Source organism: Solea senegalensis, linkage group LG11, assembly GCF_019176455.1.
Source record: "Solea senegalensis isolate Sse05_10M linkage group LG11, IFAPA_SoseM_1, whole genome shotgun sequence".
NCBI classification, from domain to species: Eukaryota; Metazoa; Chordata; class Actinopteri; order Pleuronectiformes; family Soleidae; genus Solea; species Solea senegalensis.
The window spans coordinates 22425502-22439513 of NC_058031.1; the positions used below are offsets into that span (position 1 = coordinate 22425502).

At 39.9% G+C, this 14012-nt stretch overlaps 1 protein-coding gene across 1 annotated transcript in view; it reads right to left on the reverse strand.

Moving 5' to 3' along the window:
- Positions 1-13747, reverse strand: part of opn7b (opsin 7, group member b) — a 52441-nt gene extending 38694 nt beyond the window's left edge. Inside the window, exon 1 of the mRNA XM_044038931.1 lies at positions 13665-13747. Within this exon, the coding sequence (XP_043894866.1) occupies positions 13665-13670 (6 nt within the window). The 5' untranslated portion in view covers positions 13671-13747. The remainder of the gene's footprint in view (positions 1-13664) is intronic.
- Positions 13748-14012: the final 265 nt, after the last annotated feature.

Sequence of the window (14012 nt, forward strand, 5' to 3'; positions counted from 1 at the left end):
CTCATTCTGATGATGACATTAATTATGGCTGCTGACCTACATGATTTCATGCGTTGCACTGCTGCCACGTGATTGAACAAATACTTGGACATGCAGACGCGGTAAAAAATAGACTCATGTAAAGATAGCGGGGTGGGGGGTAGATTGGGGGTGTGTGTGTAGAGCCAGGCAGGAGACACATGGCTCACAGACTCACAGCGGACACACATAAACACGACAGCGACAACAGCAGTGATCCAGCTCAGGCAGCTGGAACAGAGCAGTGGAGGTACAGTATGACCAATGCACAGAACAAACCCTGAGGTTTCCTTTTCTTGGAAATGTAAAGACGGCAGACATTTAATTCACTATTCATTAGCGGTGAGAGTCTTCAGGTACCTCACAATTCGATTATGATGCCTGAAGCATTTTAAAGGGATTATATAATTACATCTTAATGTGTACATTTTTTTCTTTTTCTTCAACAGACACAGCACTGAGGTTTTAGGGCCAGACTTAAAGCGTCCTCACCAGTCTTGTAACCAAACCTACGCCCTTGTCTGGACATCTTCTTCCCCCGCGCTTCCCTGCCCTCTTGGAAAACTGGCACAAAACAAGCCACGATTTGACTTATAATAACAATAATAGTACATTTTATCTCAAGTGCCTTTCAGACACCCAAGGACACTGTACAGAGCAGACAAACAACAATACAAAAACACAAACAGGACAACAGCAAACGGAAAATAGAGAGGAATTATAGAGAGTAGGCTATTTTAAACGGGTGGGATTTGAAGAGGGGAAGAGTGAGTTCCAGAGATGGGGAGCAGAGCGCCTGAAAGCTCGGCTCCCCATGGTGCTGAGGCTGGCGGAGGGCACAGTGAGGTGGATGGAAGAGGAGGAGGAAGTGAGGGAGCGGGAGGAGGTGGCGATGTGGAGAATACGGAGGGGTGAGGTTGTGGATGGCCTTGAAACCATACAGGATGATTTAAGTTAATGTGCATCAGTTTGGTGCTTGGATTTGCTGGTAAAGTAAGTAAATATTTCTCTGTCCATGTATTACACGTGGATGGAGCATCCCTTAACGTAGCGTTCTCCGCCATTATCCCACTGTAAACTCCCTCTTCTTCGCCCAGGTCACTTCCAACTTCCAGGTAACTTCCACCCAAGTTTGCCTCATTAATTTCATCAGTGCTGGTGCAGGGACTGTTTACTTTAGCGCTTTAATTTGTTCATTAAAATATTGATATTTGCCCCGGAGTATCGAGAGAGGACGGCGATATATCACCAAATCAATCTTTTAACCTACCCCTACTGTTTGTGTAGGACACGTCGACATGTGTCCTTGGGGAAGACATGCAGCATTACAGTGAGAACAGTGAGAAGATCTGCTTAAAATCTGTGTCAGACAGACATGACAGGAAAAGCTCCAGAAGGAGGGCAGCACATTGAGGGAGGCTGTGATGTAATCTCTTCCATGGACAAAGAAAGTTGTGAGACATGACAAGAAGAGACTCTGCCAACTTCAAAGCAGAAGCCACAGCGTTGCTTCAATGAGTCGTTTCAAAGTTAATGAGATCGGAGCAGTTGTGTGCATAATCCATGCTGTGGGAGTTTGCAGTCTGTGGCGATATTTAAATGTGTATGAATGTCTCGATTGTGCCGGTTTGATCTTGCTTTCGGGGTTTTTTGAAATAAAGAAATCCAGAATTCTTTTCTGTGCCATTGTTTTTCCCCATGTCATTTTTGACCAGCGCTGACCCTTGACCTGAGTGCGCTGATGTCATCACGTTAGATAGTGATAATTCAACATAGTTTAAACATGATTTAATATATTAAAGCAAATTATCATTCACAGTTTAACAAAAACAATCATTTTCTTTTTTTTTCTTTTTTTTTAAAAGGGAAAAAAAACAACTAACAATTTACACACTGCATGTTCCACCTCTTGCCAGTAGGGATGCTGCAGTACCCCCAGAAGCCCACCTCCCCTGGTTTGTGATCCCACCCATGGATTTCACGTCCTGAAGCATTGATGCCGATGGTGAGCAACAATCGCACGACAACAAATTAGCATCATATTTTTAAAGCATTTCTTACATGGCATGTATTAATGGGGTCAAATCTTGATTAACTGATATCCTTGTACTTTTTACCAGCAAGTTAAGAATAATTCTGATATAACTGGAATTGAATGCGGTACCAACTGCGGTCCTGTTTGCTCATCGTGATTCTGTTCAGGTAATGTGCAGCATTTCTGCAGGAAAGCACCGAAAGACGTCCTTTATTATGGTTTAATAGCACAAGGGTGTGGTGCAGTCTGTAGATGATATGGGTCAGTGTTGTGCCCAGGGCAAAGAAACATCAATAAAGAGAAGAGAGGGTTGGACTGCTTCCTCAGTATCACATTTTTGTTTTTGAATGCATCACATCTGCTAAGGTTTCCCCTGCTCTCTGTCCACACTAACTCAGAATATTGGCCCACCTAAAACAGGGAAGTTTTAGTTTACTTATTTTTTAGTGCAGATTGTTTTTGTTTCAACGCAATAAAAATGTATAATATATTTATATTTATAGATGATAAAGAGTCATAATTATGTGATAAAAAGTTGAAATTATGAGATAGAAAGTCAGAATTATGAGATAAGCAGCAGTTTACCATTCACTCAAGGAATGCTTATGTGCAGTGTTTGTGTTTGAGGAGGACTTATGCAAACGCTGGCTTCCACATTACCAGAGCCAAATTCAACTTTGTCACAGGCTACTTGTGGCTAAGTGGTTTAACCAATCCGTTAACAAGCTGTTGTGTGACAGACGTGCCACACCTGTTTAGCCATGTTTTTATTTGTTCCTGTTAATGCGACGCTACAATTACAAGGACATGTAAACATGTAGGTTGTAGCCACACATGACATTTTTGACCATGAACACAGCCTACACATTTGGTACCCATACCCTTGCCAGTGTAATTTACTGTTAATGTGTATGTGTGTGTGTGTGTGAGCTCATGTTGTTCTTAGTGACAGTGTCATACATAATGCATGGAGTACATGAGGATAAGGATAGCTGACACATGGTTAGTTGTCATTCAGGATACATCTACCCTTGGGGAATGACCAGGGCTTGCATGTAATCACATGTGGGTATTTCAGCTCACACACACACACACACACGACACAATTTGGAGTAGTCTAGTCAAAATCAGATGTTAAGTCAGACTCTAAATATGTTAGTGCTTATTTAAGATTGAAAATAAATGTTAATTCTTCTGACCATTTTATTTTAAATTGTATCCCTTTGTTTATTTTTTTAATATATTAAACTACATATTGCTCTCCTGCTCTCTGGGCAGTTCTTTATTTTAATACAGTGTCAAGCTTGAAACTTATCCACTTGAAATCTCCGAAAGCTGAACCTTTATATTTTGTTTCAAAAAGAATACATTGTGTTTCAATTGACAGGTTTCTTCACTAAGTAGTTTGATGAATAGTCCTGCTACTATCTGAAAGACTGTCTAGGTTTGGAGGAGTGTTAAGAAACGACGTGTGTGAATGAGGTGTTAAAATCCCTGCTCCAGCCACCAGGAGTGCTGCTGAGTATGGGCTTTAACACTCACACACTTCCAAGTCGCCACTTTGCTTAATATTAAAAAAAAATCACCAGAGCGTCTTAGACATGATTTTAGCTTGATTTAAAGCATGACAAAGAGGGGACCTGAAAAATGTCCCCTGTTCAACGGTGAGTCCCCTCTTTGTGTGTGTGTAACGACACCAAAGTCCCCTGTTCTACTGGTTGACGAGTACACACACACGCACGCACACACACACACACAGATATTTATGCAGCATTAGACGTGAGGACCCGCATAGACAGAATGCATTCACTAGCACCTTACCCTAACCTTAACTATCACAAATAAACCAATTAACCCTAACCCTAAAACCAGGTCTTAATCCCCCAAAAGGATTGTTGGTCCTCACAAGGCTACAAACACAAGAACACACACTGCTGTCAAATGTGAATGTGTATTTCTCTTAAGGCGACTGTAAATGACAGCTGTCCCTGTCAAAGTCAAAGGCTCCACTGAGCATTGAGGCAAATAACTGTGTCACATAATATCAAACCAGTTTGTTTTCCAGTTATTTGTGACAGCATTGTCCAATACGGAAATTACAGTATGACTCTTGATAAATAAACATATATTACTGTTTCATATATGGCTCTTTTGTTTCCTCTGTCACAAACAAGTTTACATAAATTAATCCCAGAGAAGCAGCTAACATCGGTTTCACAGGATTGGTCAAACCCACAGCTGAGCTCCATGTGATATTTACAGTTTAGTGTTCCCAGGCTCCGCTGTGTGATTATGGGGTTTTCCCCTCGTGTTACTGGAGGGTGAATGTTGAGGTTGCAGCGGGAAGGAAGTGGTGACCTATATTTTTTATCTTGTCTTACCTCAAATGCGACACCCTCAGGTTTTCAATTATGTTTAGCGTGCAAGTGCAATTGTCAGGTGGAGGAAAATGTTTACTTCTCAGTCTGTTTGTGTTTATAAAAACAGGGGCAGTCAATTAAAATCCAGATCCAGGTCCAGAAAGAAGACTTATTTCTTTAAGTTCTAAGCTTTAAGTTCCAGAGCTTCATAAAGTCTAATACGTGTAGTTGGTTAAATGGTTATGCCTAATATATTATATATTTAAATATGTGGCTGTGTGTAATCAACAAGAAATTCCAATCAAATTAAGTTTCATGTAATAATTGTTATAAATGTTGGGTGAAAATCAAAACACACCAACAACACAAAAAGGTTTAGATTTAGAAGCATATATTATAGATTTTTCTAGGGACTACAACACATGTAGTGCAAATTATACTAATTTAAGTTCAACACTGCTCTGTAATCAATGAAACATCAGTACTCTTCGGTATGACGCTGCACATCTGTCAGTCATGCAAATACTTCACAATAAAAGCCTTGTTTAAAAATGAATGGATTTGTGGAATACGTGACAGACTGAACATTGCGATATGCAATGTTAAAAACAAATTTTATCTGCATATGATGCTGTGAAATGAGCACTTCTAATTGTGAGGAAACCGGCCCAGTTTGGCTGTAATCATGTGTCTCGACCTGAAACATGATTGGCTGAATGTTGTTGTCACATAATGGTCTACATTTCCTGGAAGTGTTGTAAAGGCTGGAAAAGCTGCGCCAGTTAACACTAAAAAAACTTCCTAATTTGTTCCTAGTGGCAGAAAATGCCACCTTCCCAAAAACTGCTATAACAACATTATATGTTAATATTTTTTTCCACTTTAAATGAGTCAGTCGTTTAAAGCTACTTCAGCCTGAAACATACATATCAAATATTGATAATACTTTTGAAATGTTAACCCTTTAAAGGCCAGTTTGTTTACAAAATGCTGCTGTTTTCTACCAGAAAAAGGAGAATTTGATAATAATAATTATTATTAGGCCCTGGGATGGGTCAATGATTGGAAAAAACATTGATTGCAGAGAAAAATACAATCATATCCATAAAATACTATCAATATCTTGTTTAAAGTGGACAATTATGAAAAATATTAATATATAATGTTTTTACAGCTGTTTCTGGGAGGGTGGCATTTTCTGCCGCTAGGAACAAATGAGTAAGTTCTTGCATCGCTTAGCCATTTTAGGCTGATAAGAAACTGAGATGACAGTTCTAATGTTTACCACAAATGAACATCCTCTGGAAAATGTGAGCTATATTCATTCAACACAGCCAAAATGGCTTAACAATTAAAAAATCAGAATGGCAGGAAATGTCCCTAGGAACTCTAAAAGGTTAAAACACAAAGTTCTTTGTCGAAAACATGGCAGTTATCAACAATTTACAGAGATAGGTCCAGATCCGGACAAGATGGTATCTGGGTCCAAATACAGATCAGGGTCCCTATTATAAAGAAAATCAAAACCATGGTGAGAATTCTGAGTGTCATTGCCAGCTCCTTTGTGGATCTTTGTGGAAAAACATCCTCTCTTTCCTCAGCCAGCCGCACAGATTTCATACACAACAGGTTAATCAAGGCAATATTTCCTTCTTTTGAAACAATCAAATTTATCGTGCTTATTGTCCAATTTTGACAGTTGTTATCTATAAAATAGAAACTAAGGATGCATAATATTGGTTGTTTTTTCTAGCCACTATCTGATATCCCTATCTTTGGCTGCTCTTACTGGAGAGCAGTCTCGGTCGAGTGGACTTGGTGTGTCCGCGTTTGCTAAATTAGACAAAACGAATGACCAAACCGAGAGCTAACACTCGAGCTAACACCAAAGCTAAACCCTAACCCTAACACAACTAGCCGACCCGAGCTTGTGCCGAAAAAAGGTTTGCATTTGCAGGCTTTCAACAGTGCTGTTGCTAAATACACCAGACTCCTCTGTTAAATGATGAGATTTGGCACGTTAACAGATGAATTGCTCATGAGTGCAATAAACATTTCGATTTGTGAACAAATTGGGCCAGAGCATCGCAATCTCACTTCTAAGCAAAGAATCAGTGATTCACATTTTGTCCAGGATTGTGCAGCCCTAGACCGGACCTACTCTTGTGTGAACTGGGGCACTTTATTTTCATACAGCATATGTAAGTAACGGGCAAATTATTTGTATAACTACATTACAAAGTCAAGCTTTACTGAAAACATTGAAAACACTAACATACATATGAACAAACTGACGATAGAAAAGCCATTCAAAATTATGAGGGGCCGTCAGGGACATTATTCAGAATTACCATTCACACACAACTGAAATGTTATGCTCTTGTGGTATCCGATTCAGCTAAATTGTCTAGACTGTGTTAGAGATGTGCATTGAGAAGTAAACAGGAACTTCCTCATGAGAGAGTTGACTTTGCATCGCCTACAATCTGGGTACAACAGAAGTCTGTATGCCAGACCTGAAAACAAGGCTTGTAAAAGAAGCGCAGATGCTTCCTGTGTTGACTGATGTCAAAACCTGAGCACTCTAAGATGTACGATCGTGAGAATGTATAGAATGAGCTGACACAACTTGTTTCCCAGGAAAAGGGGGAACCGTCAAATGTGGGGTTTAAGATAAGGATGTTAGAGAAACCCTTAAAAGTATGAACCTGCTCCTAAGCAGGCAGAATTGTTCGGAGATTCGGCAAGAACATTCTCCCGAGCTACTGCAGAGCTTGCTCTGATGCTAGACAAATAAAATCCCTGCGGCCAACCACAGCCAGCGGCGTGCCCGGTCCACTGCGGTCAAGTGAGCCTTCATAAGTGCTCCCGTGCATTCAAACTTACGGTTCGAATGCACGGGTCAATGCTAGTTGACGAATGACGGCTCACTTGACCGCAGTGGACCCACGCACACACGGGGAGAACATGCAAATTCCATACAGAAAGGCCCTTGTTCCAACCGGGGCTCGAACCCAGGTCGTCCCGCTGCAAGGCGAGATTGCTAACCACTACACCACCGTGTGGTCCCTACATTGGATATCGGTTGATACCAAAATTGCACTAATATTGTGCATCCCTATAGCAACTTTTCAACAGCAGATTCACTCACTCTCAACTCTTGATTGTCTTGAGTGAAGATTAAATAACAGCAAATAATGTGTAACACGGGAGTTCATCCAAAATGTGTATCTGTTTTTTTCTCTAATGTTACCTGAAACTTGAACTTATTTAAGATTGTTTGGCATTGGCAAAGGTATGTACAACACATGCATACATACATATACAAAGCATTATTTTAGTCTTGACAATGTAACGTTGATCGCTGGACTACTGTTTATTTGGTTAGAAAGATGTTAATCCTGTTTAAAGTGATCCAGACCTGATTAAATGAGCCAGGATTTAATGAACCTGAAAAAACAAATGCAGTGTGTTATTCTAGTGTCGTATGTCCCTGCAAAATTAAACAGTCAGTCTAAGGTCACAAAGCTGATTTATCAAATGCACATTACTAAAAATATCAGTTAATACAGCAGTGCTTCAATCTAACCTTCAGCAAGATTGTAATGTTCAGTCATTGGGACGAACATTTTAGAGGTTGCAAGTGTATAAACTACATTTCACACCTCTGTGACCATTTCTTCTCCGTCTTCCACATACTTTAACCCATAAATGTCATTCAACCTTTAGGTCAATTAGGACTTTCTTGCTTGTATTTTTTAATTATATAATTTCTGAAATGGTTCTTTTCTCTGTCCTCAAAAACATAAAGCCTCCTCTAAGCAGTTCCACATACTTGAAATTTGAACTTAGAACTTCATTCAAACTTCGAAACGTTCAGAACAATTAGGACATGATTTCAGTTTATATAGAGCCTTGGAATATTTCATACTTTATGAAATATTCTACTTCTTTCAAACACAATTTCTCATTCAAATGAACTAATATTCTACGACGTATTGGTTCCAAATAAGTCAACATAATTACATAATTATTCAGCCCTTTCCAAAATGTTCAACTTTTTAAAGGCAATTTCACATTCAAACGTAATGAAATGAACTTCAGACACATTCATAATCTATTACTGTTTCAACGTAGAAGCCTCATTCAAACTTCAAAGCATTCGCAAAACATCAACTATTTCATGACTCCCACTCATTTTTCCCATGTTACGGTTGAAAAGTTCACCCTTTTCCACAATTTTACTTTGCATTTACTCTCCAGAACTTCAGCCCAGGAAACCCCACCCAGAAATTGCTCTCTCTAGTATTGATACTGCATACTTTTACTGTCCTGACTCATGAGATGACACGAAACACTGGCACCAAATACCAATGTCTAATTGCCATAATGGCATACAACAATGAAGAGAAAGAAAATGTCAATATATCTATTATTGCAAAACTGTATCCTGATATAATCATTACTATAGGCCACGTGTAGCATACCATTTCATAAGTGACCTCAGCGATTCCCACCCCATTATTTTATGAATCCCAGGATTACCAACATTGGATTGGAATTAGACTTGGAATAAACAAACAACAATTTCCGACTGCAAGGTCCCAAATTTAGAATTGTAAGGACTTTTCAGAATCCCAAACATGCAACGCACAACCAGCTACAGACACAATAGCATCTTGCCACACCAAACCAACAATTACTAAAATCACACACAAAAACACATTTTACATGGGCACTGCACTAGTATGGAGAAATGAAGAAACGGGCAGTTTACTGCTATAAATGTATGTGCTAAAATGAACGGACAGTAAGGAGTTAATTTGATCCCATTGAACTAAATCCTAAAGTTACATTGAGACCATGGGGGAGCTAACAGTCTGTTACAGAGATTATAGAGTGCAAAATTATAAATAATAGATACATAAAATGTATAGAGTAACATCTTTTGTGTTACGTGTATGTACATCTGCTGTGTTGTATAAAGCTTTGTGTTTCAATTAGCCAAGAGTTGTAGCACAAAATGTGTGCAATTTAAAGGTCATAAAGTTTAGTTCATCCATGTCCAAATACTCTCACTTGGGTCACTGATTGTAAAAGGCACTGTGGTGAGATGCTTTCTGTTTCTCCCACAGTCCAAAGACATTCACATTAGGTTGAGGTTAACTTGACACTAGGTGTGAATGTGGGTGTGAATGATTGTTTATCTTTGTCCTGTGATCGACTGCTGACCTGTTCAGGGTGTGTCTTGGCTCTCGCCCCTTGGCTCCACCTTTAAAACCATTTCACACTAGATGTGAGAGCCTGGCAGCAGCGGCAGCACTGATCTGTTGTCTCACGCGCGTCTGTTGTTCACACCAGGTGAGGAGCTTCTGCTACGTTTCACCGTATTATTTAAACAGCAACGATCAATCAGACTGCATCGTGACTGAAGGCGGTATTTAATACAGATGAGCAGATAATAATCACTGGACCAAGCAAAAGATAAGTAACACATGATGTCAGTGTATCACTAAGCAATCACTAAGACATAATTTAAAGGAGATGTCCACTACTGCTATATCAGGGCAATAAAGGTCATTTTGTAATGGATGGTTTTTAGATTGATGGTAAAAATGTGTTATCAAGCCATCCTTACTATTAAACAGGGTAAAATGTAAGTCACCGGCCAATATGTCCATGTGGGCCCCTTATCTTACCTTATATTATATTAGCCTTCCCCTTAGCTTATATCTGGCCTGACAATATGGGTCCCAAGTAGGTTTGTCCATGGTTTCCATGGTGGCTCCACCCACATTTGTCCACTTCAAGCCCATGCCTTCTTAATACCCCTTCCAGACTAACTGGGTAGTATGGGTGTCACGATTCTCCAAATCATTGATTCGATTTGATTCGCGATTTCTAAGGTTACGACAAACGCTGCTGGTGAGACGCCAAAAGTCTCCAATAACACCAGGAAAAAGTCACTTGATTTGTCACGAGAGCAACACTAGAGGAGACACTGACTGTATAAGCACATGGAGGAGGGACGACAATGATATGCAGCTGAAGGACATTAGAGGCAATCACAGAGGCGAGAAATTTGACAGGAAGTGAAAAGAAACAAGGGAAAGCATGTATATAAATCAGTCTTGTATAAAGTACTTGAAAGCAATACTTGTACAAGTATTTTACCAGAAAATGCCACTAAAAACAACTCGCTACAACAAACAGGCATAAATAACAAAGTTAAGTACAGATATGTGAAAATTCTACGTAAGTATTTGCAACACTGATATACATGAACAAGAATTGACGGTTTCATGACAGCATGTCCTACACATGAGGGCCGTGCACGTCCCATACGGACGAACCCGCTTGTGACAGCCTGAATATAACCCTTATAGGGGCCTACAGTGAAATGAACTGATGAACTTTTGCACAAAAGGATGAAAAATTATGATTGGACCTATTGACTCTAACCTTAGACACTTGGGATTACCATGACGTAGATGACAGGGACAGCTTCCCCCCCATGACCCTCACAGGGAAAAACAGTACACAGATAATGACTGGATGCATGGAAACTGAGTTGTTTGTTCTTAGCAACCACGGAGAGTCATGCATGTGTCATGTTGCTTAATGAACAGGTGATCAATTTGCCGCGGACACTGTGAAAGGAAAGCAAAGAAAATCAGCCAATCTATTCATGTACTGTACATGAATGCAAGGCAAATCTTTCTACAATTCAGAAACACACCATCACATTCAATCAGGGATCATAGTAAACCTTTATAGCACAGTGGTTTTGTGAGGGACGGTTGTTTTGTCCTTAATTCAATGTTCTCCCTCTCTTAAGAATAACAGTGTTTCCAAAGATAAAATAACTGCACCTCAAAGTAATCAATTACAGTTATTACATGTTGGCGTTGGTTTACGTGGAATGCATCAATGCACTGCATTGTATTACCCTTACATGTATATGTTGCTCTCGTTAACTGGTCCTTCCAAGGGCTGTATGTTAACGAGGACAGTTAGTTTCCACTTCCTCTTGCTCTATAAAAAGACATTTACGGATTTGGATTTTAAATTGGTCTCAGTGGCCACGAGGATTTTCACGTCAGGTCGGGAAAGCCAATCACCTTTGAGATTCTCCGGTCCCCGAAATCAATGATAGTGAACGAAGAGGGAGGGGAGGGCAGTATGTGGTATAGTTTATGCAAGTAAACACTAATTAAATAAAATATATATATAACTGATGGATTGTTGAATTGATAACTTTTGAATGCACTAAACATTCATTGCTGTGGTTGATTTTGTTTGTTTAGCTGTTTTTATGTTAAAGATATCTTGACACTTAATATTAATACTTTCTACCTTCTTGTATAGATGTCATTGAAATCGTATTCTAGTACATTCTATTTTTCTTTACATGTATAATTATGTGTTTTGATTTGACTCTTTCTATTTCTTAGAAGAAGAGTTGTAAAGCAAGCCGTGCTACTGTAACACAGTCATTTCCCAGTTTTGGGACCAATAAAGTCTATATGTGTAAACCTAATCATGACACGGTGATAAATGTCTGAATGATTACACTGTTATGTTGCTTTCTTTTATCGCTAACGACATCAAACGTGACAAATCTATAATCATTAGTAAAAAAAAGGGAGGTGACATCATGAAGATGAATCGGAGCAAAGTGGACCAGATGTGGATGTTGACTTTCAGTGCTGGTGTGATGTTATGCAAGAGAAGGCTGGGTATTGATGTGATAAGTGGCAATCTACCCACACAGAATCTATAACGACTGTTCAGACGTACGCCCGCGCTCTCTTCCATTCATGCCTGGACACAAAGGTGGGGACTCAGGGACTTCTTGACCACGACTATGCTTAATGTTGATGTCACACAACCACAACATGGTTCACTCACTTTGTCACAACAACGCATTGTACTTTGTTTTGCTACAAACATGATGTGATGTGATGTAACACTAACCCCCCAGCCCCACCCCCCAGACACAGAGCTGGTGGTGGACAGCTTCTTTTTTCTTCCAAACCATCCTCAACCTTCCATCATTCCAAAGCTGCTTCACCTGTTCATCCCATAAACTGCGTTGACTGTGCTCTCTCACTCAGCCTTTCACCCCACTGGCCCAACTGGCAAGTAGCTGTAAAACACCCTCCCCTCCCACACTCGAGTGGAAACTCCCGCTCATCGTAACACCTCCATGCTGTCACACACAAGACAGACTAACTGGGTTATGTCACCTCCACAGAGGAAGTAAAAAGGCGGACACGAGCATGCGTTCATACATACATTACATTTTATGACTGACTTTTTTTTTAATGGCGCTCCATAAAAAAATGAAGCTTTAAATTAATAATTCACAGATTTGCATTTAGCTTTGTATTACTAGCACACGGGTAGTATTTTTGAAAAATGCCGCTTCCCAACCTCAGTTTCCCCTGAGTTGAGAAATATCTTCATTCTTTTCTTTGTTACGTGCCCACCAGTGACACTGGCACTGTAAATACTACTAAATCACTGATATATGTCATAACTAATAATAAAATGCCGTATTTATGAAGAAAAACACTGCTAAATCACAGAAACATATAACATAACTGAGATGTGCCCGTAAAGTGCATTATTTGTACAGGAAACATTAAATCACGGCAACGCATGACATTACTTATGTGAAGTTACAGAAAATTTACATTTACATTGATTTACAACAAAATGCAACTTCATGTGGACATACAGAATCTGGGACACGTTTCATTTACTGTAAACAGACACAAACATTTGCCGTGAAATGAATGCAACTCATAGCAAGTGATTTACTGAGTATCACAAAAAGAGGAGCAGTCCACTTGACGTTCACAGCTAATTAACCAGCTCACGCTCAGCCTCATAATAAAAGTCTTTATTTTTCTTAAAAACAATCCACCAACCAGATTGATCGACATCAACTGTCGTGCGGCAATGACACAGAATATTGAAATGTGAGCTACAGTAGCAAAGCCAAGGGTATGAGGATGTTTGCAGACACTAAACAGGTCAGACCAGGCACTATAATAAATAAACAGAGAAATTAAAGCCTGGGATGAACACAGTGTGATGTACTGAACTGAACAGAGTCAGAGTCACAGACTGAAACGAATGGTTTTCCCTCACAAACGCAAAGCAGCTGAACATACAATTAAAAAAAAAAGTCCCAGGAAAGATTAAGAACATCACATTTTGAATCAAACATTCTCCTTCCTTACCTTCATGAGAGGGTGTGTGCCAGATTTGGCTGGGGATCATTGGTGTTGAGTCAATTCCAGAGCAGCTTCACACAGACTTGTGCAGTTTTAGTCACTGAGGAGACTCTGCTGTGCAGGCGCTCCTTCACACAGTCACAGTGACACTGAGAGTGACAGTGAGAAGCAGCAACAGCAGCAGCAGCAGCAGCTGTAAGAAGCAACAAATAGTGACAGAATGCTGCTGGTCTCTCTCTCTCTCTCTCTCTCTCTCTCTCTCTCTTCTCTCTCTCTCCTCCTCCTCCTCTCTGTCTCTGAGTCTGCAGCACCAACAATCTCTCTCTCCCCAGCCCCCTTCTGTATTGCTCTGCT